Source organism: Lithobates pipiens, unplaced genomic scaffold, assembly GCF_037356315.1.
Source record: "Lithobates pipiens isolate NorthernLeopardFrog02 unplaced genomic scaffold, aLitPip1_a1.2 Scaffold_364, whole genome shotgun sequence".
NCBI classification, from domain to species: domain Eukaryota; kingdom Metazoa; phylum Chordata; class Amphibia; order Anura; family Ranidae; genus Lithobates; species Lithobates pipiens.
This window is the reverse complement of record NW_027507821.1, coordinates 1,880-28,929: the sequence shown is the minus strand read 5'-3', so window position 1 is coordinate 28,929 and position 27,050 is coordinate 1,880. Positions and strand designations below refer to the sequence as shown.

The 27,050-nt window shown below is 47.4% G+C and overlaps 1 protein-coding gene across 1 annotated transcript in view; it reads left to right on the top strand.

The window, feature by feature from the left end:
• LOC143956446 (fermitin family homolog 2-like) overlaps window positions 1–26,246 on the top strand; it is a gene marked incomplete at its 3' end in the record, with an annotated part of 37,174 nt that extends 10,928 nt beyond the window's left edge. The window contains exons 3-6 of the mRNA XM_077466630.1: window positions 11,304–11,438; window positions 15,381–15,430; window positions 17,333–17,457; window positions 25,999–26,246. Of these exons, the coding sequence (XP_077322756.1) occupies window positions 11,304–11,438; window positions 15,381–15,430; window positions 17,333–17,457; window positions 25,999–26,246 (558 nt within the window). The remainder of the gene's footprint in view (window positions 1–11,303; window positions 11,439–15,380; window positions 15,431–17,332; window positions 17,458–25,998) is intronic.
• Window positions 26,247–27,050: the final 804 nt, after the last annotated feature.

Sequence of the window (27,050 nt, the reverse complement as noted above, 5' to 3'; positions counted from 1 at the left end):
AGCCAGGAGGTGACACCACCGTTCACTCTTGAAGCCTCTTGTGTTCCCGGCCCGCTCGGTAGACTATGAAGGAACAAAGTCTCTCCGCTTTGAATATCTCTTTCCTCACTTTCTTCTAAAAAAAGACGTGTGTGTGTGTGTGTGTGTGTCTATATATATATATATATATATATATATATATATATATATATATACACACACACACACTGGGTCACCTCTGTCCCAGTATTGTCTCTTCCCCCCCCCCCCCCCAATACGTGTGTGTACACGGGGTCACCTCTGTCCCGGTATTGTCTCCCCCCTCCCCTCCCCTCCCCCCCCCCCACCCCATACATGTTTGTGTGTACACGGGGTCACTGAACTGTTCTTGGCAGGGAGGCGGACGCACATCCTTGGGACTCCTGAGGTTTTGCTGATCTGTGCAGTTCAGAAATGGAACACAAAGCAGCCCAAACATTGCGATTTACAACCCGGAGGTGGATTTTTTAATTTGTTTTTCTGTGGAGGGTTTTCATTGAACACGTTTTTGATTTAATGTTTTAATATTCGTTTTTTTGCATCTATGTGGTGCCAACAAATTCCTCCGCCGTCCTCCGCCTTACCGTCCAACGTCACAGTCCTAGCCCTTTTATAGGGCCACAGGGGCCGCCTCCTATGGAGCCAGCAACAGGAGAGGACCAACCTGAACACTCAACTCCGCGATCAAATGACTTTTTATTTAAATATATTCCTCAGTAGACGATAACCTTATAAATCCACATTATGTGCAAGAAGTGTAACCTATGCACAGACTCCACCCACTACAGGAGGGGGCGGAGACCAGACCAGTCCCCCTGCACAAGGAAAGAGCAGAGCTGTGGGAGGGACTCGGCAGACTCCACCCACTACAGGAGGGGGCGGAGACTAGACCAGTCCCCCTGCACAAGGAAAGAGCAGAGCTGTGGGAGGGACTCGGCAGACTCCACCCACTACAGGAGGGGGTGGAGACTAGACAGTCCACCTGCACAAGGAGAGCGAGAGCAGCAGTGGTGGCCGGTGCTTAATAATTGGGGGGCTCGGGGGGGGGGGGCGCAATCCAACGCCACCCCCCATGGGAGGCAGACATGGATCCGGGCTGCAGTTCCTCACTTCGGGGCCATTGCTGCTTCTCCAGGCAGAACAGGAAGCGGGTCCTAACTGGGACAAGATTGGCTGGGAGTCCGAAGACTCCCCAGCCAATCGGGTCCCAGGACCCGCTTCTTGATTGTCCGAGAAGAGAAACGGGAAGACATTAGTGAAATATTAATGCACTATTGTCACACAAGTGGGTGGGGCCGGGGCGCAGTGCTCTGAGCCCCAAACCCACCCCTTTTTTTTTTTTAAGCCAATTGGAGCCTCGGGCCTCTAATCGTGTGCTTCAAAGAAAAAAAAAACATACCCAAAGTGACGTTCCATGCTTCCGAGCATGCGTCGAATTGTTTCCGAGCATGCGTAGGAATTTTGCGTGCCGATCAGAATTTTTTCCGACCGAAGAATAGAGAACCTGCTCTCAATCTTTTGCTGGCTGGAATCCGATGGAGCGCACACACGGTTGGAATTTCTAACCGAAAGCTCTCATCGGTCTTTTGCTGGGGAAATCTCTGACCGCGTGTGCGGGGCTTTAGGAGCATATTTATCATGTGGGGTCCATACATAGCAGTATAGGTGATTTACATTCCGGGAGAAAGTACAAGCTCCGTGCAGAGTGCCATTCGTGATGGGAAAGGGACTTGAGGTGCCGGCAGTACGACATCTTTGAGGCACGGCCCATTGACACAAACGCCCCCGTTAGTCATTGCTGTCAGCAGATGCCACAATCCCGGCCACACCTCCCTCCCTCCCTGCCCCCCCATTGCTGGTTTGATTGACGGCTCCGTTGGCTCTGTGACCTCATACAGCCACGAGGGAGCAAACAGGAAGTCAGAAAACCCAGGACATACATTTATGGTGAAATTTTAAATACCCAAAATAGTTCCAGATGTGGGAGTAGAGCGAGTTGTGTGTTCTCCGAGCTGGGGGGGAGGGGGTCACATGGGGACAGCCAGATCTCCACAGTGTATCTACCAAACCGGATGCTGCAGGGAAAACCATCCTGTGATTTGGGTAAAAAAAAGTTGAGTGGGGGGGGGGCGGCTGTTGAGGATGCAACCAGGTTTCCCTAAGTATGGTTCCAAAACTGGACTATGCCATTTAAGAACCAGTCATGAGTCCTCCTAATACAGCCTTTCTCTTTTTACTTTGGTGGAATCACTGAAATAACTTTCTAGGTCTCAAGCTAGAAAGAATGTTCCTTACATTGGTGATCAGTGGGAAGAACGTTCCTTACATTGGTGATCAGTGAGAAGAATGTTCCTTACATTGGTGATCAGTGAGAAGAATGTTCCTTACATTGGTGATCAGTGAGAAGAATGTTCCTTACATTGGTGATCAGTGGGAAGAATGTTCCTTACATTGGTGATCAGTGAGAAGAATGTTCCTTACATTGGGATCAGTGAGAAGAATGGTCCTTACATTGGTGATCAGTGAGAAGAATGTTCCTTACATTGGTGATCAGTGGGAAGAATGTTCCTTACATTGGTGATCAGTGGGAAGAATGTTCCTTACATTGGTGATCAGTGAGAAGAATGTTCCTTACATTGGTGATCAGTGAGAAGAATGTTCCTTACATTGGTGATCAGTGAGAAGAATGTTCCTTACATTGGTGATCAGTGAGAAGAATGTTCCTTACATTGGTGATCAGTGAGAAGAATGTTCCTTACATTGGTGATCAGTGAGAAGAATGGTCCTTACATTGGTGATCAGTGAGAAGAATGTTCCTTACATTGGTGATCAGTGGGAAGAATGTTCCTTACATTGGTGATCAGTGGGAAGAATGTTCCTTACATTGGTGATCAGTGAGAAGAATGTTCCTTACATTGGTGATCAGTGAGAAGAATGTTCCTTACATTGGTGATCAGTGAGAAGAATGTTCCTTACATTGGTGATCAGTGAGAAGAATGTTCCTTACATTGGTGGTCAGTGAGAAGAATGTTCCTTACATTGATGATCAGTGAGAAGAATGTTCCTTACATTGGTGATCGGTGAGAAGAACGTTCCTTACATTGGTGATCAGTGAGAAGAATGTTCCTTACATTGGTGATCGGTGAGAAGAATGTTCCTTACATTGGTGATCAGTGAGAAGAATGTTCCTTACATTGGTGATCAGTGGGAAGAATGTCCCTTACATTGGTGATCAGTGAGAAGAATGTTCCTTACATTGGTGATCAGTGAGAAGAATGTTCCTTACATTGGTGATCGGTGGGAAGAATGTTCCTTACATTGGTGATCAGTGAGAAGAATGGTCCTTACATTGGTGATCAGTGGGAAGAATGTTCCTTACATTGGTGATCAGTGAGAAGAATGTTCCTTACATTGGTGATCAGTGGGAAGAATGTTCCTTACATTGGTGATCAGTGAGAAGAATGTTCCTTACATTGGTGATCAGTGGGAAGAATGTTCCTTACATTGGTGATCGGTGAGAAGAATGTTCCTTACATTGGTGATCGGTGAGAAGAATGTTCCTTACATTGGTGATCAGTGGGAAGAATGTTCCTTACATTGGTGATCAGTGAGAAGAATGATCCTTACATTGGTGATCAGTGAGAAGAATGTTCCTTACATTGGTGATCAGTGGGAAGAATGTTCCTTACATTGGTGATCAGTGAGAAGAATGTTCCTTACATTGGTGATCAGTGGGAAGAATGTCCCTTACATTGGTGATCAGTGGGAAGAATGTTCCTTACATTGGTGATCAGTGAGAAGAATGATCCTTACATTGGTGATCAGTGAGAAGAATGTTCCTTACATTGGTGATCAGTGGGAAGAATGTTCCTTACATTGGTGATCAGTGAGAAGAATGTTCCTTACATTGGTGATCAGTGAGAAGAATGTTCCTTACATTGGTGGTCAGTGAGAAGAATGTTCCTTACATTGGTGATCAGTGGGAAGAATGTCCCTTACATTGGTGATCAGTGGGAAGAATGTTCCTTACATTGGTGATCAGTGAGAAGAATGTTCCTTACATTGGTGATCAGTGAGAAGAATGTTCCTTACATTGGTGATCAGTGAGAAGAATGTTCCTTACATTGGTGATCAGTGGGAAGAATGTTCCTTACATTGGTGATCAGTGAGAAGAATGTTCCTTACATTGGTGATCAGTGAGAAGAATGTTCCTTACATTGGTGATCAGTGAGAAGAATGTTCCTTACATTGGTGATCAGTGAGAAGAATGTTCCTTACATTGGTGATCAGTGAGAAGAATGTTCCTTACATTGGTGATCAGTGAGAAGAATGTTCCTTACATTGGTGATCAGTGAGAAGAATGTTCCTTACATTGGTGATCAGTGAGAAGAATGTTCCTTACATTGGTGATCAGTGAGAAGAATGTTCCTTACATTGGTGATCAGTGAGAAGAATGTTCCTTACATTGGTGATCAGTGAGAAGAATGTTCCTTACATTGGTGATCAGTGAGAAGAATGTTCCTTACATTGGTGATCAGTGAGAAGAATGTTCCTTACATTGGTGATCAGTGAGAAGAATGTTCCTTACATTGGTGATCAGTGAGAAGAATGTTCCTTACATTGGTGATCAGTGAGAAGAATGTTCCTTACATTGGTGATCAGTGAGAAGAATGTTCCTTACATTGGTGATCAGTGAGAAGAATGTTCCTTACATTGGTGATCAGTGAGAAGAATGTTCCTTACATTGGTGATCAGTGAGAAGAATGTTCCTTACATTGGTGATCAGTGAGAAGAATGTTCCTTACATTGGTGATCAGTGAGAAGAATGTTCCTTACATTGGTGATCAGTGAGAAGAATGTTCCTTACATTGGTGATCGGTGGGAAGAATGTTCCTTACATTGGTGATCGGTGGGTAGAATGGGATTTGTGGAGCTCTGGTTGGGAATTTGTGGCTTAAAGTATTTTATATAAATCAATCCCTAAAATGTCTGGAGTTGCACTTTAATTTCTGATAATGTGTTCTGTAAACTGTGATCCTTGCCCCGCCCCCCCGTTTGCCATAATCGGATCATTGTTCATGTTTCTCGGTTAATCCTTCTGACCGATTTTCTGTTTATCTGCCGGAAATGCAGATCGTACAATCGTCGGTCTGGAAGGAAGGTTTCTGCGGTTCGGACATCTGATCTGCCGGTTGCATTTCCTGTTGTAGTGTTTTGTGGCGGTGAAATGTGATCTGTTTTCCCGGCACAGCTGGTAGAACCGTCGGGGAGTTCTGGCTATTAATAAATGGGATGGGCGGGTGGAGTAGATTTCCTTCTCCCTCGTCTCTCAATCGGCATTCTGTGAAATTAGCGGCACACCATGGATGTCCTCGTAGGATGCGTTCGTGTTCTGTCCCTCTATGACGCATGGCGTGTGCGTGGATTGGGTGACTAATGGAAGGAGCTGGGCTGGGTGTAGAATGTCCTTCTACATGGTGATTCAGACTGGGGGGGGGGAGGGGCTCATATGTCAGGATGGACTCCTCGTGTCCCAGTGTCTGGGAATGTAAACTGGCTACACGCTGCAATGCTATAGTACCCGCTGTACGGCCGCCATACTGCTGAATCACCGCATTTTAATAAACATCTCTGTGTGTGAAACCCGAGAGCCCCAGACTGAGCCGGCTCTGCCGGATGTTCAATGTGGTTTTGGAAAATGGTGTTCTCTGCATTTTTAGCTTTTCGATCTGACCTCCAGGCAGATATAAAACATGCAAATGAAGCAAGCGGTGTGAGCACCGAATATATCTTGGCATCAGCCTCCTGCAGTCCTTGTACAGCAGAACTCAGACTGGGGGGTGGAGAAGCAGCACAAGGAGCCAGTCCGTAGTGTAGCAGTGCTCATGTGCCAACAAGGAGCACGCTGATAGAAGGAAAGAGCAGAGCAAGGAACAGATGAACTTATTCAGAATACTTTATTATAACTCATCGGTCTGCTGCTTCTCTTTTCACTGTCCATTCACAGGCTGGGGGTGTGAACAAGACCTTTAAATGTTACCCAATTACAGAAGAGAAAAATCAGGTCCGGGTGCACTGTGTAACTCAAGACTGGATAGACAAGTGCCATTGGTGGCCAGTGAGAAGAATGTTCCTTACATTGGTGATCAGTGGGAAGAATGTTCCTTACATTGGTGATCAGTGAGAAGAATGTTCCTTACATTGGTGATCAGTGAGAAGAATGTTCCTTACATTGGTGATCGGTGGGAAGAATGTTCCTTACATTGGTGATCAGTGAGAAGAATGTTCCTTACATTGGTGATCAGTGAGAAGAATGTTCCTTACATTGGTGATCAGTGAGAAGAATGTTCCTTACATTGGTGATCAGTGAGAAGAATGTTCCTTACATTGGTGATCAGTGAGAAGAATGTTCCTTACATTGGTGATCAGTGAGAAGAATGTTCCTTACATTGGTGATCAGTGGGAAGAATGTTCCTTACATTGGTGATCAGTGAGAAGAACGTTCCTTACATTGGTGATCAGTGAGAAGAATCTTCCTTACATTGGTGATCAGTGAGAAGAATGTTCCTTACATTGGTGATCGGTGAGAAGAATGTTCCTTACATTGGTGATCAGTGAGAAGAATGTTCCTTACATTGGTGATCAGTGGGAAGAATGTTCCTTACATTGGTGATCAGTGAGAAGAATGTTCCTTACATTGGTGATCAGTGAGAAGAATGTTCCTTACATTGGTGATCAGTGAGAAGAATGTTCCTTACATTGGTGATCAGTGGGAAGAATGTTCCTTACATTGGTGATCAGTGAGAAGAATGTTCCTTACATTGGTGATCAGTGAGAAGAATGTTCCTTACATTGGTGATCAGTGAGAAGAATGTTCCTTACATTGGTGATCAGTGAGAAGAATGTTCCTTACATTGGTGATCAGTGAGAAGAATGTTCCTTACATTGGTGATCAGTGAGAAGAATGTTCCTTACATTGGTGATCAGTGAGAAGAATGTTCCTTACATTGGTGATCAGTGGGAAGAATGTTCCTTACATTGGTGATCAGTGGGAAGAATGTTCCTTACATTGGTGGTCAGTGAGAAGAATGCTCCTTACATTGGTGATCAGGTGAGAAGAATGTTCCTTACATTGGTGATCAGTGAGAAGAATGTTCCTTACATTGGTGATCAGTGGGAAGAATGTTCCTTACATTGGTGATCGGTGAGAAGAATGTTCCTTACATTGGTGATCAGTGGGAAGAATGTTCCTTACATTGGTGATCAGTGAGAAGAATGTTCCTTACATTGGTGATCAGTGAGAAGAATGTTCCTTACATTGGTGATCAGTGAGAAGAATGTTCCTTACATTGGTGATCAGTGAGAAGAATGTTCCTTACATTGGTGATCAGTGGGAAGAATGTTCCTTACATTGGTGATCGGTGAGAAGAATGTCCCTTACATTGGTGATCAGTGGGAAGAATGTTCCTTACATTGGTGATCAGTGAGAAGAATGTTCCTTACATTGGTGATCAGTGAGAAGAATGTTCCTTACATTGGTGATCAGTGAGAGGCTTTACTGTATAATGGGGTTGGGGGTAAAGAATGTATTTTGTTTTTTTGTTGTAGCAGCCAATGGGATGAGGGTGTTTGGCTGTGGTGGTCAATAGAGATCTTGATGTAGGGTAAGGGGTGACCCCGACTCGTATCTTGCCCTGGGGTTGGTGTTTTATGATCAAAGCTTCCATTCTTCTCCTGGTTCCCCACAGGATCCTCCTCTTCCAATCTATCCAAGGCTGGCTAGAGATGAACTTTAATATTGGCCACCTTGGCACGTGCGAATTGTGTGTTCCTAGTGACTCTCTTCTTGAGGATATTTAGGAATGCCTCTAATTCTGGATTAGAAAAGTAAATAGTTTGTGGATTGTCCAATATCCTGTGGGGTGGGAGGCCGGCAAAACATCTGTTAGTGCTTTTCTCCTGGAAGTGGAGCTGCAATACACAACACAAAGCCAATGGCGTTATTGAGCTGTTGTGTAGGTTGGATGGGACGGGGGAGGGGTCACAATCCGGAGTACACAGCAAATCTCAATGAGATGAAAGGCAACCGTTGGCCGGGATCCAGAGCTGTAAATGTTTCTCTTCTACTGGTCAGCTACAAAGTTTTCATTCCTTTGATAATTGTGGAGTTACAAAGAATATTTGATGTTCTCAAATAACTGCAGGAAGAGTATAAATATGTACATTAAAATCTAGACAAATGTCAGGCGCCACTTAAAAAGTAAAATTTTCATGGTGGATTCATTTTTGTGGACATTTTGCTGCTAACAGATTTCCTGGCACTTCATGTTTGGCTCCTAGAATTTCCTGATTTAAACTCTTCATATCGGCCAGAATTCTGCAGCTGTAGCCGAAGCTCTTTAACCCCTTGCTTACTGGTCACTGTCACCCCCCCCCCCTCCTGCCCAGACCAATTTTCAGCTTTCAGCGCTGATCCACTTTGAATGACAATTACGCGGTCATACAACACTGTACCCAAATGAAATTTTTATCATTTTTTTCCCACAAATAGAACTTTCTTTTGGTGGTATTTAATCACAGCTCGGAGTTTTATTTTTTGCTAAACAAACAAAAAAAGATGCAAAATAAAAAAAAATAAAAAAAATCATGTTTAATAATTTGTTATAAAATTTTGCAAACAGGTCATTTTTCTCCTTCATTGAAGTGCACTGATGAGGCGGCACTGGTGGGCACTGATAGACATAGTTAAGGTGGCACTAATAGGCACAGATAAGGCAGTACTGATGGGCTCTGATGGGCGGCACTGATGGGCACTGCTAGATGACACTGATGGGCACGGATATGTGGCACTGGGGTGCAGCACCGTTGTTGAGGCAGACTGTGGGCACTGATATGGGGGGCACTTTTTTATTACTGAGGTGGCACTGGCAGGGGGCAGGTGGGCACTGGTAAGCTGGCCGTGATCGGGACTGAAGCCCCTCTCACAGCCGTCGGTGATCGGCTCTTTTTTTTTCTCCTCGCGCTGTCAGCGTGAGGAGGAAAAATAGCCAATTACCGGCTCCATTGTATCACATGATCAGCTGTCATTGGCTGACAGCTGATCACGTGGTAAGGGGTCGTGATCGACCCCTTGCTTCGATCCGTGATCAGGCGAGTCTCATAGACTCGCTGATCACAGAGCGCGCCACGCATGCCCCTCGGGCCGCACAGGCCGCTCGTGCACGGGATGATGTCAATAGACGTAGTCCCAGCAAAGGAGATCCGCGCTGTAGCCGTCATTTGGCTATAGCGCGGATCTCTAGTGGTTAAAGTTGATGTGTTTTGAGCCTTTAGAACAGGGATATGCAATTGGCGGACCTCCAGCTGTTGCAGAACTACAAGTCCCATGAGGCATAGCAAGACCCTGACAGCCACAAACATGACACCCAGAGGCAGAGGAATGATGGGACTTGTAGTTTTGCAACAGCTGGAGGTCCGCTAATCGCATATCCCTGTTTTAGGAGATGGTCTTCTGCTCACCCCGCTGTAAGTTGATGATCTCTCAGCTGCTGGGAACGTCCTGTTAGCAGGTCTGGCCGTTCACCTCTGACCTCTCATTAATACCCACAGAAGTGCCCCATCTGAATGTTTTTATAATTTTTTTTGGCTGTTTGCACCATTCTCTATAAATTCCAGAGACCATAGTGTGAGAACAATCTCTGAGATGCTGCAATCGCCACGCCTGGCCCAAAAGATGACTCCGCTTCCTAAGAGGTAGGCAGGTGCCGGAAGTCAAGTGGTTGGAGCCCATTCACACAGGGGCAACTTTGGATCCGACTTGAAGTCGTCCCAAGTTGCCTCAAGTCACGCAACATGATGCACAATTTCAATGGAAGTCGCCTCCGAGTCGAATCCTCTGTCTTAACTGAAGCAAATTGTTTTCTAGACAAACCCCTCCCCCCACAGAGCTGATTAATATGTGATTGGCCACTGGCAAAGTCCCCTGTGCTGTTGGCAACTTCAAGTTTTTTTTTTTTTTTTTTTTTTAAAGCCAGCAGCTACAAATACTGCAGCTGCTGACTTTTAAATAGTGACACTTACCTGTCCAGCGCGCCCGCGATGTCGGCACCCGGAGCCGATCGCTCGCTCGTCTGACGGGTCCTGCCGCCATCTTGGGTATGGGAATCAGGAAATGGAGCCTTTCGGCTTCATTTCCCGGTTCCCTACTGCGCATGCGCGAGCCGCGCGGCGCAATCCGGACGGTCCCCGCTGCCTCTGGGAGCTGTGTGTTTCCCAGCAGGCAGCGGGGCACTTGCTGAAGGGGGTGGGCGCTTGCGGAAAGGGGCGTAACGTACGCCCCTTTCCGCAGAGAGCTAGCCCGGAAGTGGGTGCAGTTACCTGGATTATCCAGGTAACTGCACCCCCCTCCCCCCTGAAAGGTGCCGATCGTGGCACCCGAGGGGGGGGGGGGATTCCGATGAGCAGAGGTCCATTTTAGGGTGGACCTCCGCTTTAAGTCGTGGTGCGATTCATACTCAAGTCGTGTCCAAGTTGCCTCCCAAAGTCTCTCTGGAGGTCGTGTTACCTCTGTGTGAATGGACTCTAAGCCCTTGTACACACAGTCAGACATTCCGACAACCAAATCCGTCGGATTTTGTCCGAAACTGTTGTATACACACGGTCGGACAAAGTTGTCGGACAATCCGATCTTTCAGAACGTGATGACGTTATTTCGTTAGGACTGGACTACGTTCAGGCTAGTAGCCAATAGCTTTTGTCTAGGAATTTGATCTGAGCATGCGTGGCACTTTGTCCGATCGGAATTCTCTACACATGATCGGACAAAGTCCGATCGGATCATGTTGTCGGAAACTTGGTCCGTCAGATATTCCGACGGAAACAGTCCGATGGAGCCCACACACTGTCGGATTATCTGACAACACGGTCTGATCGGACATTTTCCGTCGGAATATCTGACCGTGTGTAGAAGGGCTACGAGTGTATCTCATGCCGAGATTTATAGATCAAACACAAAACGTATCCGGTCATTTCTAGTACTTCCATTTCGGGACTGCTGCTTGTGAGGGCCTCCTACAGCCCAGACAATACAGAGTAGGCCGGTTCTGAAGCTGCTGATATTAGACGGTTCTCTGGTATGCATTTTATGGAGCTCCTTTAAAAGTCAACAACTTGCACATAAAAAAAAAGTTTTTGTCATCTCTTGTATTGTTGGAGTACAAAATGATATGATCTAAACTCCTCCATGGTGAATGCTCCATAACGGTTTTTCTGTGCGTGTTTTTTAGTACCATATAAACAAACTCTCCATGATGGCTTCAGAGATCCATTACAACAACAGTGATAAGGAAGTCGATGAGGTTGATGCCGCTCTGTCCGACCTGGAGATCACTCTGGAAGGAGGGAAGACTTCCACCATCTTGGTAAGCAGTTCTTCTACGTTTGACCTCCTGTAGGTGTTGATCTAAGTGACAGAAAGGTCTTCAGTCCAGTGAGTGAATTATTAGAAGTGAATTTGTGAATCGGGACCGCCTGATCTTACAAAATGCTTACAGAACAATGAGTGAGGGGATTCTACACCAGAATATTCTCCTATCAAGGGCACCAATGCTAGTCGGCTTACGTAGGGTATGGAACCCCTTGTTCTTACATTCACACGCCTGGCCTGAAGGTTTGAAGACTCTCGTAGAGGGGGGCCATTGGTAAGGGATGAGTTGGCAGCAGGGCAGGACTTACCATTGGGCTTGACTGGGCTCAAGCCCATGGGCCCCACCAAATAGGGGGCCCCGCCGAGATACATAGCCGAGTGTACTCGGCTCGGCTCTGCTCACAGTCACGCCCAGTCCCGCCCTATGATGGACAGAACACAGGGACTGGGCGTGAACGTGAGCCAAGCCGAGTACACTCGGATACTCTCTGCTCCATTCGGGGACTGCAACAGGACCTGAGAGCCACCGAGATGCACCATTTTTAAACTTCAAGGCTACAAATGACACTGGGGCAAGGCTACACTGACAAGTCTGCAATTACACTGGACAAGGCTGCAGATGGATGGGCAAGGCTGCTGATGGACACCGATAAGGGTGCATTGATGGGCATTTAAATGTACGTTTTTTTTTTTTCCCTTAAAATCCCATCCTAAACTTCGGGTGCGTGTTATACGCCAATAAATCTGATAATGTATAGAAGGTAGGGCCCGGAAGTGACTCAAGCCCAGGGGCCCCCACCACCCTAAGTCCTGCCCTGGTTGGCAGTGTATCCTTCTCTCCCCACCAGGCTCTTCTCTCTACTCCATTTCTTTCTACTCCTTTTTATTTCCTTTTTTCCTCTCTTCCCCCCTATTTCCTTTTCTTTCTATGGTCAAGCTATTACGGACCGAGGCTGAGGTTACGTACTCCTGATCTCCATTTGTGAGACACTTTTCCCTTGGTTTCTGGGCTTCTTGTTTCAAGACTCACTCAACACGCGTTTTATTTATTTATTTATTTTTGTTTTTTTTCATGGTTATGAACGGTTTTCAACATTCTCAATGGCTTACGAAATCCTGGCCATAGAGTTAAAGCGCCCATCCCTGTTGAGGTCTTTGAAAACCACTGGGCTTCCATTGCTTCCATTATGAGAAGTCACGTGCTTGCAAATGGATGTTACTGATGATTGTGGTTGCTGCACCTATGTATACTTCCAGGCCTTCACCATGTATCCGCACTCTTTTTTTTTTTTTTTTTTTTTTTTGTGAGCGAGGAGATGTTTGCAGTACCGGGACACCCCAAAATCCTCACCCAATGCTACCAGCCACCATGCACTGCCAACTTCTTGCAGTCCAGATCTGTCTTTATGATGAGGACACACACATCAGGAGATCCATTCCCTTGGGCTATGAACCCAATTATGCAGAATGCAAAGTATGTGAAGAGTCAAGAATTTTTACCCTAGCTGCTGGGGAAAGCTTTACACCTGTCTGCACCCCTATGGGGAGATTTCCCTTCACTGACTGGGAGAGACTTCCTGTCGTGTTTCAAACACAAAGTGAGGGGAAAATCCCCTCTTAGGCCGGCCATAGACGGAGTGAATTGCTTTCCTGCAACTATGGATTGCAGGAAAGAAATTAGCTGGATTCCCTTATCAACACAGAGTCTGTTGGGGGAATTCCTTCTGAGGAGCCATTAAGTTCTCCCTGCGGGGATACGGTGGAAGCCGTCCCCACTGGGAGGACACAGTGATTTTTTTATTTTTTTTTGCTAGTGGCTGTAATAATTGCATGTAAAATCCGCCAGGCTGGTTGCACCCAAGTTGTTTGAGTGATCAGCTTGGATACATGCAGCCTGACCATACACGGTTCCTGCTGAACTAGCTGAGATTCAAGCGTTCTATGGCTGGCTTAAGTTGTCACCACAACAGCTGTCCCCATTGGAAGATTTCACTTCATCCCACGTCCTATTGACTGTAAAATGTTGGATTTGGTGAAGATTTGTGGAGCAGGAAACGGGTACCGTATATACTCGAGTATAGGTCGATCCCAATATAAGCCGAGGCCCCTAATTTACCACAAAAAACTGGGAAAACTTATTGACTCGAGTATAAGCCGGGGGTGGGAAATGCAGCAGCTACTGTAAGTAACAAAGAGGGTCAACAATGCCCATCTGCAGCTGCATGCCTCCCTGTGTCCTGTGCAGATCTACCTACCTCCCTGTGTCCTGTGCAGATCTACCTACCTCACTGTGTCCTGTGTATGCCTCCCTGTGTCCTGTGCAGATCTACCTACCTCACTGTGTCCTGTGCAGATTTACCTACCTCACGGTGTCCTGTGTATGCCTCCCTGTGTCCTGTGCAGATCTACCTACCTCCCTGTGTCCTGTGCAGATCTACCTACCTCACTGTGTCCTGTGCAGATTTACCTACCTCACGGTGTCCTGTGTATGCCTCCCTGTGTCCTGTGCAGATCTACCTACCTCACTGTGTCCTGTGTATACCTCCCTGTGTCCTGTGCAGATCTACCTACCTCACGGTGTCCTGTGTATACCTCCCTGTGTCCTGTGCAGATCTACCTACCTCACGGTGTCCTGTGTATACCTCCCTGTGTCCTGTGCAGATCTACCTACCTCACGGTGTCCTGTGTATACCTCCCTGTGTCCTGTGCAGATCTACCTACCTCACGGTGTCCTGTGTATACCTCCCTGTGTCCTGTGCAGATCTACCTACCTCACGGTGTCCTGTGTATACCTCCCTGTGTCCTGTGCAGATCTACCTACCTCACGGTGTCCTGTGTATACCTCCCTGTGTCCTGTGCAGATCTACCTACCTCACGGTGTCCTGTGTATACCTCCCTGTGTCCTGTGCAGATCTACCTACCTCACGGTGTCCTGTGTATACCTCCCTGTGTCCTGTGCAGATCTACCTACCTCACGGTGTCCTGTGTATACCTCCCTGTGTCCTGTGCAGATCTACCTACCTCACGGTGTCCTGTGTATACCTCCCTGTGTCCTGTGCAGATCTACCTACCTCACGGTGTCCTGTGTATACCTCCCTGTGTCCTGTGCAGATCTACCTACCTCACTGTGTCCTGTGTATACCTCACTGTGTCCTGTGCAGATCTTCCTACCTCACTGTGTCCTGTGTATGCCTCCCTGTGTCCTGTGCAGATCTGCCTACCTCCCTGTGTCCTGTGTATACCTCCCTGTGTCCTGTGCAGATCTACCTACCTCCCTGTGTCCTGTGTATACCTCCCTGTGTCCATTGCAGCCTACCTGTGCTAATCTTCATCCTTTGTGTCCTGTGCATGCCTCCGTGTGCCCATCTGCAGCCACCGATCAGCGTGTCATAAAAACATACGGCGGCCATTCCAGTATTCAAAAGCCGCGGCTCCTCTTCGTCTGTGATTGGCAGAACACTCAATTTCCCAGCAGTCAGTTTTCAGCCTATCACGGACATCCCCTCATCCTCGTCTGAGGTATGAGGATGAGGGGATGTCCGTGATAGGCTGAAAACTGACTGCTGGGAAATTGAGTGTTCTGCCTATCAGACGAGGAGGAGGAGGCGCGGCTTTTAAATACTGGAATGGCCGCCGTATGTTTTTATGACACGCTGGCCACCGTCTGTCTACATGACATGCCTGATCAGGTAGGCAGCCGGCGGTGACTCGAGTATAAGCCGAGGGGGGCACTTTCAGCCTAAAAAAAAAAGGGCTGAAAATCTCGGCTTATACTCGAGTATATACGGTAAGTATTTTTGTGATCTGTTAATTTCTTTGCAAAAGACCCAGCAGAGACCATTGCTGTGCGGCCTTCTACTGATACGTAGTAATTCTTCTCTGTCTGAACAATCCATCATCTCTTCCCATGTATAACGGTAGGTTGTCTTCTATACAGGGTGACATCACCTCCATACCGGAACTCACAGACAACCTAAAAATATTTAAGTAAGTACAAATATCTCCTGTGTCACCTCCTTGCAAGTTCTCATAGAAGGTGCTCAGAAATGCAAAGACTTGTGTTTGGCTTCATGTTGTTCTGCTTCACCCCATAAATTGGTTTCAGCTTTGGGGGTGGGGGGGGGGGTCCTATTTTTAGTGTTTAAACTGTATCTGCACAGCTTCTTTCCTTCACCTTTTGACCATTTGAGAAGCCCTTCTAGATAATTTATGGGTCTTGAGGAACCCCCAACTAATACATATGGACAGTTCATGCAAGGGTGTAAATGAGGAAAATAAGGTCCACCTTTCCCCGGAATACATCCATGGCTCTGCAGCTAGCACTGGAAAAACAAAAACGAGAAAGGAAGGCGCACTGACCTAGTGCATTACCGTAAAAAAAAGCTTTATTCAGAACAGAACAAATGGCAAAATGGCTACTCACAAACGAGTATTGATAAGAGGCATGATCAATACAAATGGATCCATCGCACCAAACATCGACACATCCAGCCTCCAGCGAGGAACCAGTAGCCATTTTACCATTTGTTCTGTTCTGAATAAAGCTTTTTTATGGTAATGAACTCGGTCAGTGCGCCTTCCTTTCTCGTTTTGTTTTTCCAGTATTTGAATACCCAATAGTCTAAGGAGGGCTGCAAGACCTTTTGGCACTACCATCTTAAACTGTCGGTATCACACTTTGAAGACCGGGACACCAGAGCGCAGGAGAAGTTGTCTTTTTCTGCAGCTAGCACTGTCTGCACTGGCAAAACTTCTTCTTTTATTTTATTTTTATTCTGTCCGTCTTGTGGAGATTTTCCTTCACTTCCTGTCCTGAAAACACCACAAAAGTCAAGGAAACCCCTTCAGTTTGTCACCAAAAAAGGGTGTCCCCCATCGGGTGGTTTTCCCTCGCGTCCTGTTCCGATGATACGGCTTTTCCCATCATGGTGGTCACTGAGACATGTATAGTATGAATTTCCCCAGTGTGGACACAGACCCTTATCACAATCTGTAGAAAGCATTAACACCTCCAAACCAAAGATTATATAGAGTCTGGAAAGGTTTTTAATGAAATAAAAGGTAGAAAATGAGGGCTGACTTGTTTGGGGGACTCGAACACCCCTTTCCTGCTGTCGGGGACTATATAGGATGTATCCCATGGACTCAACAGGCTCCAAACCCCCAAAATGCGTAAGCTGGCTACCAGTAGTTTCGTTAAAATTTTCTGGCCTTTATGATCCTTGGACGGGTGCTGCTCCTGTTCTCTACAAATGTCACTGGACCCCCATCGTCTTGTAGGGTTTATGGAGCATCCTCCCAAAAGGGAGTAAGATTAATGAATAAATGGCCCATTAATGAAGATCCTGTACATGTATAGATATAAAAGCCTCACATGGGGGGGGGGGGGGCTACCCCAACCCCGCTAAAACTTAGAGCAGAGATATGTAATTAGTGGACCTCCAGCTGTTGCAGAACTACAAGTCCCATGAGGCATAGCAAGACTCCGACAGCCACAAGCATGACACCCAGAGGCAGAGACATGATGGGACTTGTAGTTTTGCAACAGCTGGAGGTCCACTAATTGCAGATCCCTGACTGAAGTCTCTATCATCCCCATCTCTATCATCCCCATCTCTATCATCCCCATCTCTATCACCCCCATCTCTATCACCCCCATCTCTATCACCCCCATCTCTATCACCCCCATCTCTATCACCCCCATCTCTATCACCCCCATCTCTATCACCCCCATCTCTATCACCCCCATCTCTATCACCCCCATCTCTATCACCCCCATCTCTATCACCCCCATCTCTATCACCCCCATCTCTATCACCCCCATCTCTAATTTTATAAAGTAAAGGGGGTGACGGGGACATTTCTTGTAACGTGTCTTCTGTATCGCAGACCGAAGAAGCTGACACTGAAGGGCTACAAGCAGTACTGGTGCACATTTAAAGACACGTCGATATCTTGTTACAAGAGTAAAGAAGAAGCCAATGGGATGCCGGCTCACCAGATGAACCTGAGGGGTAAGACAGGTCCTCTTCATGGGGGGGTTATAGTTGGTTGGTTGCCCCATTTCTGAAGGTTCATATCATCCTGTGTATGGACATGTACACGTCTAATGAAATCCTCCTCCATGCAGTCTAATGAAATCCTCCTCCATGCAGTCTAATGAAATCCTCCTCCATGCAGTCTAATGAAATCCTCCTCCATGCAGTCTAATGAAATCCTCCTCCATGCAGTCTAATGAAATCCTCCTCCATGCAGTCTAATGAAATCCTCCTCCATGCAGTCTAATGAAATCCTCCTCCATGCAGTCTAATGAAATCCTCCTCCATGCAGTCTAATGAAATCCTCCTCCATGCAGTCTAATGAAATCCTCCTCCATGCAGTCTAATGAAATCCTCCTCCATGCAGTCTAATGAAATCCTCCTCCATGCAGTCTAATGAAATCCTCCTCCATGCAGTCTAATGGGTCACTCCACCCAAAACTGTCATTTCCGTTTTTTGGTAGATTCTGGAAAGAGAAAGTGTGTTATATGTGGGGGAGCTGGGAGGTGATATTTCGGGGCTGGAGGTCCCAAATCTATACAATCCCCAATCTACAAGGGAGTCTCGCTCTTGCTGGATTTTTCAGTGTGTTTTACATTATGCAGAGTGCAAGAAGAGATGTGGAAGGTAACCTTTTGGTGGCCGGAGAAGTGAGACTCCAGTTTTGGTGTGAATAGATTTAAGAGCAAGACCTTGCAGCTTGAGATCCAAAAATGAGGACACAGTGAGTGGGAGGATAGCCCATGAGGTGCTGTGCTGTGATCTGCGTTGGCCGGTTGGATGTATTGGTCTGTGGTGGGCTGTGCTGTGATCTGCGGTGGCCGGTTGAATGTATCAGTGTGTGTGGTGGGCTGTGCTGTGATCTATGGTGACCAGTTGGCTGTATCGGTGTGTGGTTGGCTGTGCTGTGATCTCCTGTGGCCGGTTGGATGTATCAGTGTGTGGTGGGCTGTGCTGTGATCTGTGGTGGCCGGTTGGATGTATCGTTGGGCTGTGCTGTGATCTGCGAGGGCCGGTTGGATGTATCGTTGGGCTGTGCTGTGATCTGCGGGGGCCGGTTGGATGTATCGTTGGGCTGTGCTGTGATCTGCGGGGGCCGGTTGGATGTATCGTTGGGCTGTGCTGTGATCTGCGGGGGCCGGTTGGATGTATCGTTGGACTGTGCTGTGATCTGCGGGGGCCGGTTGGATGTATCGTTGGACTGTGCTGTGATCTGCGGGGGGCGGTTGGCTGTATCGTTGGGCTGTGCTGCGATCTGCGGGGCTGGTTGGATGTATCGTGGGCTGTGCTGTGATCTGCGGGGCTGGTTGGATGTATCGTGGGCTGTGCTGTGATCTGCGGGGGCCGGTTGGCTGTATCGGTGGGCTGTGCTGTGATCTGCGGTGGCCGGTTGGATGTATCGGTCTGTGGTGGGCTGTGCTGTGATCTGCGGTGGCCGGTTGGGTGTATCGTTGGGCTGTGCTGCGATCTGCGGTGGCCGGTTGGGTGTATCGTTGGGCTGTGCTGTGATCTGTGGTGGCCGGTTGGATGTATCGTTGGGCTGTGCTGTGATCTGCGGTGGCCGGTTGGATGTATCGTTGGGCTGTGCTGTGATCTGCGGTGGCCGGTTGGGTGTATCGTTGGGCTGTGCTGTGATCTGTGGTGGCCGGTTGGATGTATCGTTGGGCTGTGCTGTGATCTGCGGTGGCCGGTTGGATGTATCAGTGGGCTGTGCTGTGATCTGTGGGGGCCGGTTGGATGTATCGTTGGGCTGTGCTGTGATCTGCGGTGGCCGGTTGGGTGTATCGTTGGGCTGTGCTGTGATCTGCGGTGGCCGGTTGGATGTATCGTTGGGCTGTGCTGTGATCTGCGGTGGCCGGTTGGATGTATCAGTGGGCTGTGCTGTGATCTGCGGTGGCCGGTTGGATGTATCGTTGGGCTGTGCTGTGATCTGCGGTGGCCGGTTGGATGTATCGTTGGGCTGTGCTGTGATCTGCCGTGGCCGGTTGGATGTATCGTTGGGCTGTGCTGTGATCTGCGGTGGCCGGTTGGATGTATCGTTGGGCTGTGCTGTGATCTGCGGTGGCCGGTTGAATGTATCGTTGGGCTGTGCTGTGATCTGCGGTGGACGGTTGCAGTCAGTGTGTAGGTGACAGGTTCTCATTCTGTGATACGTGATCCATCTGTTGGCCGAGGTTCAGCAGCGGTGGCGGCTCCAGGCGTCTGTTTCGCGGTGCAGTAAACACGCTGGATGCCAGGTGATGAGATCAGAGCGCAGTCATGGCAGACGGAGCCAGGAATGCCTTTTTGGGAAGACTGACCTGCTCTGCGGATGAAGAAATGCCTCAGCGCTGGAGTCATTGGAACCTAGGTTCACCGTCAGACGGGATCTTATTCATTTCAGATATTTATAGAACAGATATTTATAGAACACCGACGGTACATTCAAATTAGTCCTGGGACTCGGAAGCTTACAATCTATCGTCCCTTCCTCACATAAGGCCAATTTAGACCGGAGCCACTTACCCTCCCAACATGTGTTTGGGGTGTAGGAGGACTGGTACAAGCACAGGGAGAACATGCCAACCCCTTTGCAGATGGTGTTCTGACCAGAATTGGAACCAAAGGTGGGCAGGACTTTCAGAGCGGGCGAAGGGTGCCACGTGAAGAGCAGTGCCACACACACACACACACACACACACACACACACACACACACACACACACACACACACACACACACACATACACGCATACACGCATACACGCATACACGCATACACACACACACGCATACACACACACGCATACACACACACGCATACACACACACGCATACACACACACGCATACACACACACATACATACACACACATACATATACACACACATATACACACACACACATGCATACACACACACGCATACACACACACGCATACATACACACACATACATACACACACACACACATACATACACATACACACACTCCAGATTAGTGTCTGGCATCCAGCGGCCCATAGCTTCATGTCTGCTCTGAGCTACTGTTGTTGCCTCATTCACCCAACACTCGCACCCACAGCCAATGCAAAAAGCACATCAAGTATGTGCAACCACCTAACCGCGGTGTTTGGCCACGCATACATTGTTACGATGCGGGGGGGGGGGGGGGGGGAGAAGGTATTTCAAAAAAGTTAAAAATTGATTTGCATTTTAGTGAATGAAATAAATATTTGATCCCTTTTGCAAAACATGACTTGGTACTTGATGGTAAAACCCTTGTTGGCAATCAGAGGTCAGACGTTTCTTGGAGTTGGCCACCAGGTTCACACACATCTCAGGAGGGATTTTGTCCTCCTTTGCAGATCCTCTCCAAGTCATGAAGGTTTCCAGGATGACATTTGCAACTCAGACCTTCAGCTCCCTCCACATATTTTGTATGGGATTAAGGTCTGGAGACTGGCTAGGCCATTTCAGGACTTTAATGTGCTTGAATAAAGACAATAGTCCATCCAGTTGAACCTGTGTGGGTGTGTCTATAATTTATGTCCCATATCCCTGTATGTTGTGTTTTTTAAGATGCACGTCCAAGAGTCTTTAAAAATATAATACTCCCCGCTGACACCATCAATTGTGGAAGAGAGTTCCACATCCTTATCGGCCTGACCGTGGAAACCCCCCCCACACACACACACACACACACACACACACACACACACACACACACACACACACACACACACACACACACACACACACACACACACACACACAGCTTAAGGTTGAACCGCTTCTCCTCCAATCTCGTTGTGTGGCCCCGTGGCGTCTTACACTCCCTCAGACCGAATCGTTTTTTTCCTATGCATAGTGCACACTTCATGTCGACCATAGAGCGCCTCATCCAGGGGACGGAGAAGAGGCGCAGGGTGGCCTGCTCATTCTATGTCATGTGTTTATGGGGCGGGGCGCGGGGGGAGGGGTAAAGTTCTGCGGGGACCTGGACAAGGCCGGCCTGGATGGTGATAAATCTGCCAGACTGTTATTTCAGTGTGTGGCCGTCTTTGGATCCAGTGATGGTCAGCGTTTTGCCTTCAGAAAACATTCCTCCCTATACGAGCGTCTCGGTGAAAACCGCGGTGGTGGGACGTTGTCAGCAGTTTCTCGTCCCGCTGCCCACACATTGGCTGCCCACACATTGGCTGCCCACACATTGGCTGCCCACACATTCGGGGAAAATGGTGTACAAGTCGTAACCTAGGACAAAATTCTGGGAGAAGGCAGTGTAAAATAAATAAATGTTTTGGTTAATGTAAACCGCCACGTTTTTCATACAGAATTTCTTACATCTTCACAAATTTGGAGAGAATTTAACTACTTCCATACCGGGGGGCACTTAGACACCTTCCTGCCCAGGCCAATTTTCAGCTTTCAGCGCTGTCGCAATTTGAATGACAATTGTGCGGTCATGCTACATGGTACCCAAACGATTTTTTTATCGTTTTGTTCCCACAAATAGAGCTTTATTTTGGTGGTATTTGATCACCTCTGCGATTTTTTTTTTTTTTTTTTTTTTTTTTTGCGCAACAAATAAAAAAAGACCAATACTTTTAAAAAGTTTTTCTTTGTTTCTGTTAGATTTTTTTTGTAAATAAGTACGTTTTTGTCTTCAATGATGGGCACTAATATGGCTGCATTGGCGGGCGGCACTGATAGTTGGCACTGACGGGCATAACTTAATTATGTTACACAATGGTGCCAGTCAGTGCCCATATGTGGGCACTGATTGGCACAGATTTGGCATTTATTTGCACATGTGGATGGCTATGGGGACGTACCTCGCCATCCACATGTTATGCGCCTCCCTGGTGGTCCTGGCGGCTTCCCCGGTGGTCCTGTGTGAGCATCCGAGGGGGGGAGACTGCGCTGATAATCAGCGCAGATCCCTCCGGTCAGGAGAGCCACCGATCGTCTCTCCTCTACTCGTGTTTGTCAGATGCCAGTGAGAAAAAGGCACTCACCGGCTCTTCCTGTTTACATCGTGATCAGCCGTGATTGGACATGGCGGGGGCTCTTTACTGAGATTGGTGTAGCGGTGTGTGTCAGATCGACGCACCGCACCACCGATGCGCCCCCCCCCCCCCCGCTCCTTATTTCCTGTAGTGTGTTGACAACGCTGCACTGAAATTCTGTGCAGGGTTGTCAGCCCTGCCCAGTTTTCTCTTGATCCTCCCGCTTCTGTATTATGGGGATGAGCTCTAAGGTCAAGAAGGGTTCATTAATGCCCCTTTCACACTTGTGCCACTTGGGGAACTGCAAAGTCGCACGACACGTCGTACCCCCCACGATTTCCAATGAGTACCGTTCATATCTGTGCGTCTTCTTCAAGTGGTTTCACACTTTGATGCGACTTGGAGTCCGTAGACCTCAAGATTACACGGGTGTCGCTTCAAGTCGCGGCAAAATCCGGGAGACTTTCAAGTCGCACAAGGGTGAAAGGAGGCCAAGACGGGACCGACAACCCTGCATGGGATTTCGGAGCAGCAGAGGCAGCGTTGTCGGCTCACTGCAGTAGTCCTTCTTAGATGGAGGTAAAAACTCGATAGGGGTTCCAAACCACCTCCGCTCTGTCCAAAGTAAGAGAAGAAAATTGGCCTGGGTTAGAGCTGCACAATTAATCGTCAAGAAGCGTTCTCGCGATCTTGACTAAGGCTCCGTTCACACAGGGGGCAACATGAGGCGACACGACTTGCCGTGCCGCGACCTGACAAGTCGCCCCCGTTCTGTACTACGGAACCGTACTAAGAGGAGCTACTCGAGTCGCTCCGACTTAGAAAAAAGGTTCCTGTACTACTTTTGGGCGACCTCGGGGCGACTTGCATTGGCTTCTATACAGAAGTCATTTGCAAGTCGCCGCTGAGGTCGCGGCAGGTCGCGGAGCGGCAAGTCGTGTCGCCTCGCATCGCCCCCCTGTGTGAACCGAGCCTGAAGTGTTTCCCCATTCTTTCTATGCAGAGAATTCTCTCGGCTCTTCTGAAGCCATCAAAAGAAAGGAAGAGAAAATCTGGGCAGTCTGCCGAGAATCGCAACATTCTTTATCAGTTGAACTTAAATATAAACATTGTAACAATTTGTCAGTGGAAGAGACTTTGTGTGTAAGTGAAAAAAGTTTAACCACTTAAACACTAAACCATTTGTTGGTTTCAAGTTAAAATCTTTTTTTTTTTTTTGCTAGAAAATTACATTTAGTAGACACCCTAGAGAATAAAATGGTGGTGGTTGCCATATTTTATGTCAATAAAAAATATATATTGCTGCGCTAAATATATGAGTGCTATAAAACTATCCCAATTAGATTAATTATAACACAAAGTGAATACACATGAATCATACGAAGAGTCCATGTAGTATATCAAGTGCTAAAGTGAAACAAAATGATAGTCCCGTGTATATAAATGTTCAAAAAGTAAAAAGAATGATACAAAAATACATATATTAGCCGTAAAAGAATCCAAAAATAACTGTTCAATCCTTTTTTTGTTAAATCATGATGGGTTTTTTTTTATTTTATTTTTTTTTACTTTCCATAGTGATATTTGATGGTGTTTTGTCTTTTTTTTTCTTTCTTTTATTTTAAATTTCCCTAGCGCTGTATTTTTTTCTAGTTATTTAAATATTTTATGTCACACTGTATTTGTGCAGCGATCTTTCACATGCATTTTTTTATTTTTTTATTTAATGAATAAAAAAAAAAAAAAAAAAAAAAAAAACCAGTAATGTTTATTTATTTTATTTATTTTTTGTATAATGTCAAAGATTTTACGTCGTGAGAATCGCAATCTTTTTATTCTAAGCAAAAAAAAATCGCGATTCTCATTTTGGCCAGAATCGTGGGTATATCCTTTAAGTGGGCAAGGCCAAAATGATGCAGAGACGTTAAAATGGACCTTTAGGCCGGGTTCACACCGTAGCCATGCGGGAACGCCGCGAATCCACTGCGTTTTCCCGCATCGCATGCCTCCCGCCGGCAGTTCACACTGCCCTATGCGGACTGCTGGGAGTGTCAATGAAATGTTAATGACACCCCCAGATCCGTCCGCATATCGCAGTGCGATCTGCCGACTCGGACAGGAATCGGATCGCATGGTGTGAACACCCATGCGATCTGATTCTGCTGCGGACCAAAAAAAGGGTCCTGTGCGAGTTTGCGGCGGGTGCAATGCGAATTCAGCCATACTGTCTGTATACTATCTGTATGGCTAAACTCGCATCGCTACAGAGATAGGATGTGATTTGCACTGCAGTGCGGTGCGAATCACATCCGGATCTCCCACCCGCAGCAGTGTGAACCCGGCCTTGCTCTACTGTACATGTGCCACGCCTCCTCCCCCTTCCTTCCTCTCTTCAGCAGGAACCAGCTGAGATTCCAACCGTGTTTGGGCAGGCTGGTTGTACCCAAGTGGATGAACCGATCGATTTAACTTGGGTATAACCAGCCTGCCGGATTTTACATGATTATTGCGAGTGGCTGTTGTAGCCATTCGCAAAAACCACTGCGTTCTCCCGGTGGGGGAATCTATCCCTGCCGGGAGAACACGATGGATCCATTTGACGGGGCAACTGAGCAAAGTCGCTCAGTCTATGGCCGGCCTAAGCCTGCAGACTCTGCTGGCATCCTTCTTGCCTAGGTGAGAAATGGAGATACGATTTACGCCGGAGCAAATTTTATTTCTTGCAACCACAAGTTGCTGGGGAATACTTTGCATGGAGCTATTGTGTTCTCCCAGCAGAGGGGTGGGCGGGGGAATCTGCCCATGCCGGGAGAACACAGTGATTATTGCTAGCGCCAGGCTGGTTGTACCCAAGTTGATCGAACAACTTTGGTACAACCAGCCTGCCCAAGCATGATGATTTTGAATCTTTGAATCTTGGCCCATTCCTGCTGATACAGCTTTAACACCAACACTACTCCCCCCCCCCCCCCCCCCGGACTCCGGACTGAGCTAGTTGGGGGGGATGGGAGTATGCAGCCGAATCGGTCTGTACAGTGTCTGTCACGGACACAGCACGGAATCCGAATTAATAAAAAGGTTTGCACTGCTGTAAATTTGAAGCAGCACCTTCTCCATTTTCTCAGCTTAGAAGAGCAGCGCAGGCGTAAAGCCCCTGCCACCCTTTAGTTCCCCGTACCTTACTTACCGGCCAATGTGAGAGATTTGATGAATGGAGGTCGAGGAGATGGAAGTTGCCCTTGTAATGCGCTTTTAAATCGCTCAAAAACTCTCAAATAACCGAAGTTGTGTGGAGATCATTTTAAACGTTTTGTTTTATTCGATGGCAGTTGGTTTTCATTGGGTGGATGTTATAGGTTACAATGTTCAGTAAATCTGATCCCATTGGATACATTTTGTTCATATATATAGATATATAGATATATAGATAGATAGATATATATATATATATATATATATATATATATTGGCCGATCACTGAGCACACAACATGAGCGATTTAAACTTTTGGATTTGTATCTCCAGGCTGTGAAGTGACTCCCGATGTCAACATTTCCGGACAGAAGTTCATCATTAAGCTCCTCATCCCGGTGGCCGAAGGAATGAACGAGATCTGGCTGCGCTGTGACAATGTAAGACGCCGGAATCGCCGCCTCCTTTCTGTGTCTAAGGCGCCGTTCACACCCGGGCGTTCTGAACGGTGGGCGGGATCCCCAAGGTGTGAACGGAGCCTAGGAGGAACCTGGAGCCTGCCATTGATCACTTCTCTTTCTGTATGTGCCGGTTGCTTGGCTGTCATGTTAAGCCTCTGGCTTCAATACTCTAAAGAGACACTGTGACCATCCTAAGAAATCGCAGGCTGGAGTGCAGAGAAATGACGTGTTTTTTAAATGCTTGCATTGTTTTGCCTCAATTATTTTCTTCATTTAATTTGCAATGTGCCTCTGAACTCGCTAGTTAGACTCCAGGAAGAGTGCATTTCCTTGCCCACCCCCCTCCACTTTCCACATTGTAGCCACTTCTTCCTCTGGGAGTGCCTAATTACTGTCTGTGCTGGCCCAGCTGTTTCACCCTCCCCTCACCTCGCGCTGTAGCAACCAGGGAAGGGGAATACTGTAGTGCAGTGGTCTCCAACTTGCGGCCCTTTGCTCGCCTTTATCTGGCACTTGGGGCCTTATTCCTCCCATCGATATGAGACTCTGCCTACTGACACCAACAGTGGGGCGCTATTCCTCCCAATGATGCCAACAGTGGGGCGCTATTCCTCCCAATGATGCCAACAGTGGGGCGCTATTCCTCCCAATGATGCCAACAGTGGGGCGCTATTCCTCCCAATGATGCCAACAGTGGGGCGCTATTCCTCCCAATGATGCCAACAGTGGGGCGCTATTCCTCCCAATGATGCCAACAGTGGGGCGCTATTCCTCCCAATGATGCCAACAGTGGGGCGCTATTCCTCCCAATGATGCCAACAGTGGGGCGCTATTCCTCCCAATGATGCCAACAGTGGGGCGCTATTCCTCCCAATGATGCCAACAGTGGGGCGCTATTCCTCCCAATGATGCCAACAGTGGGGC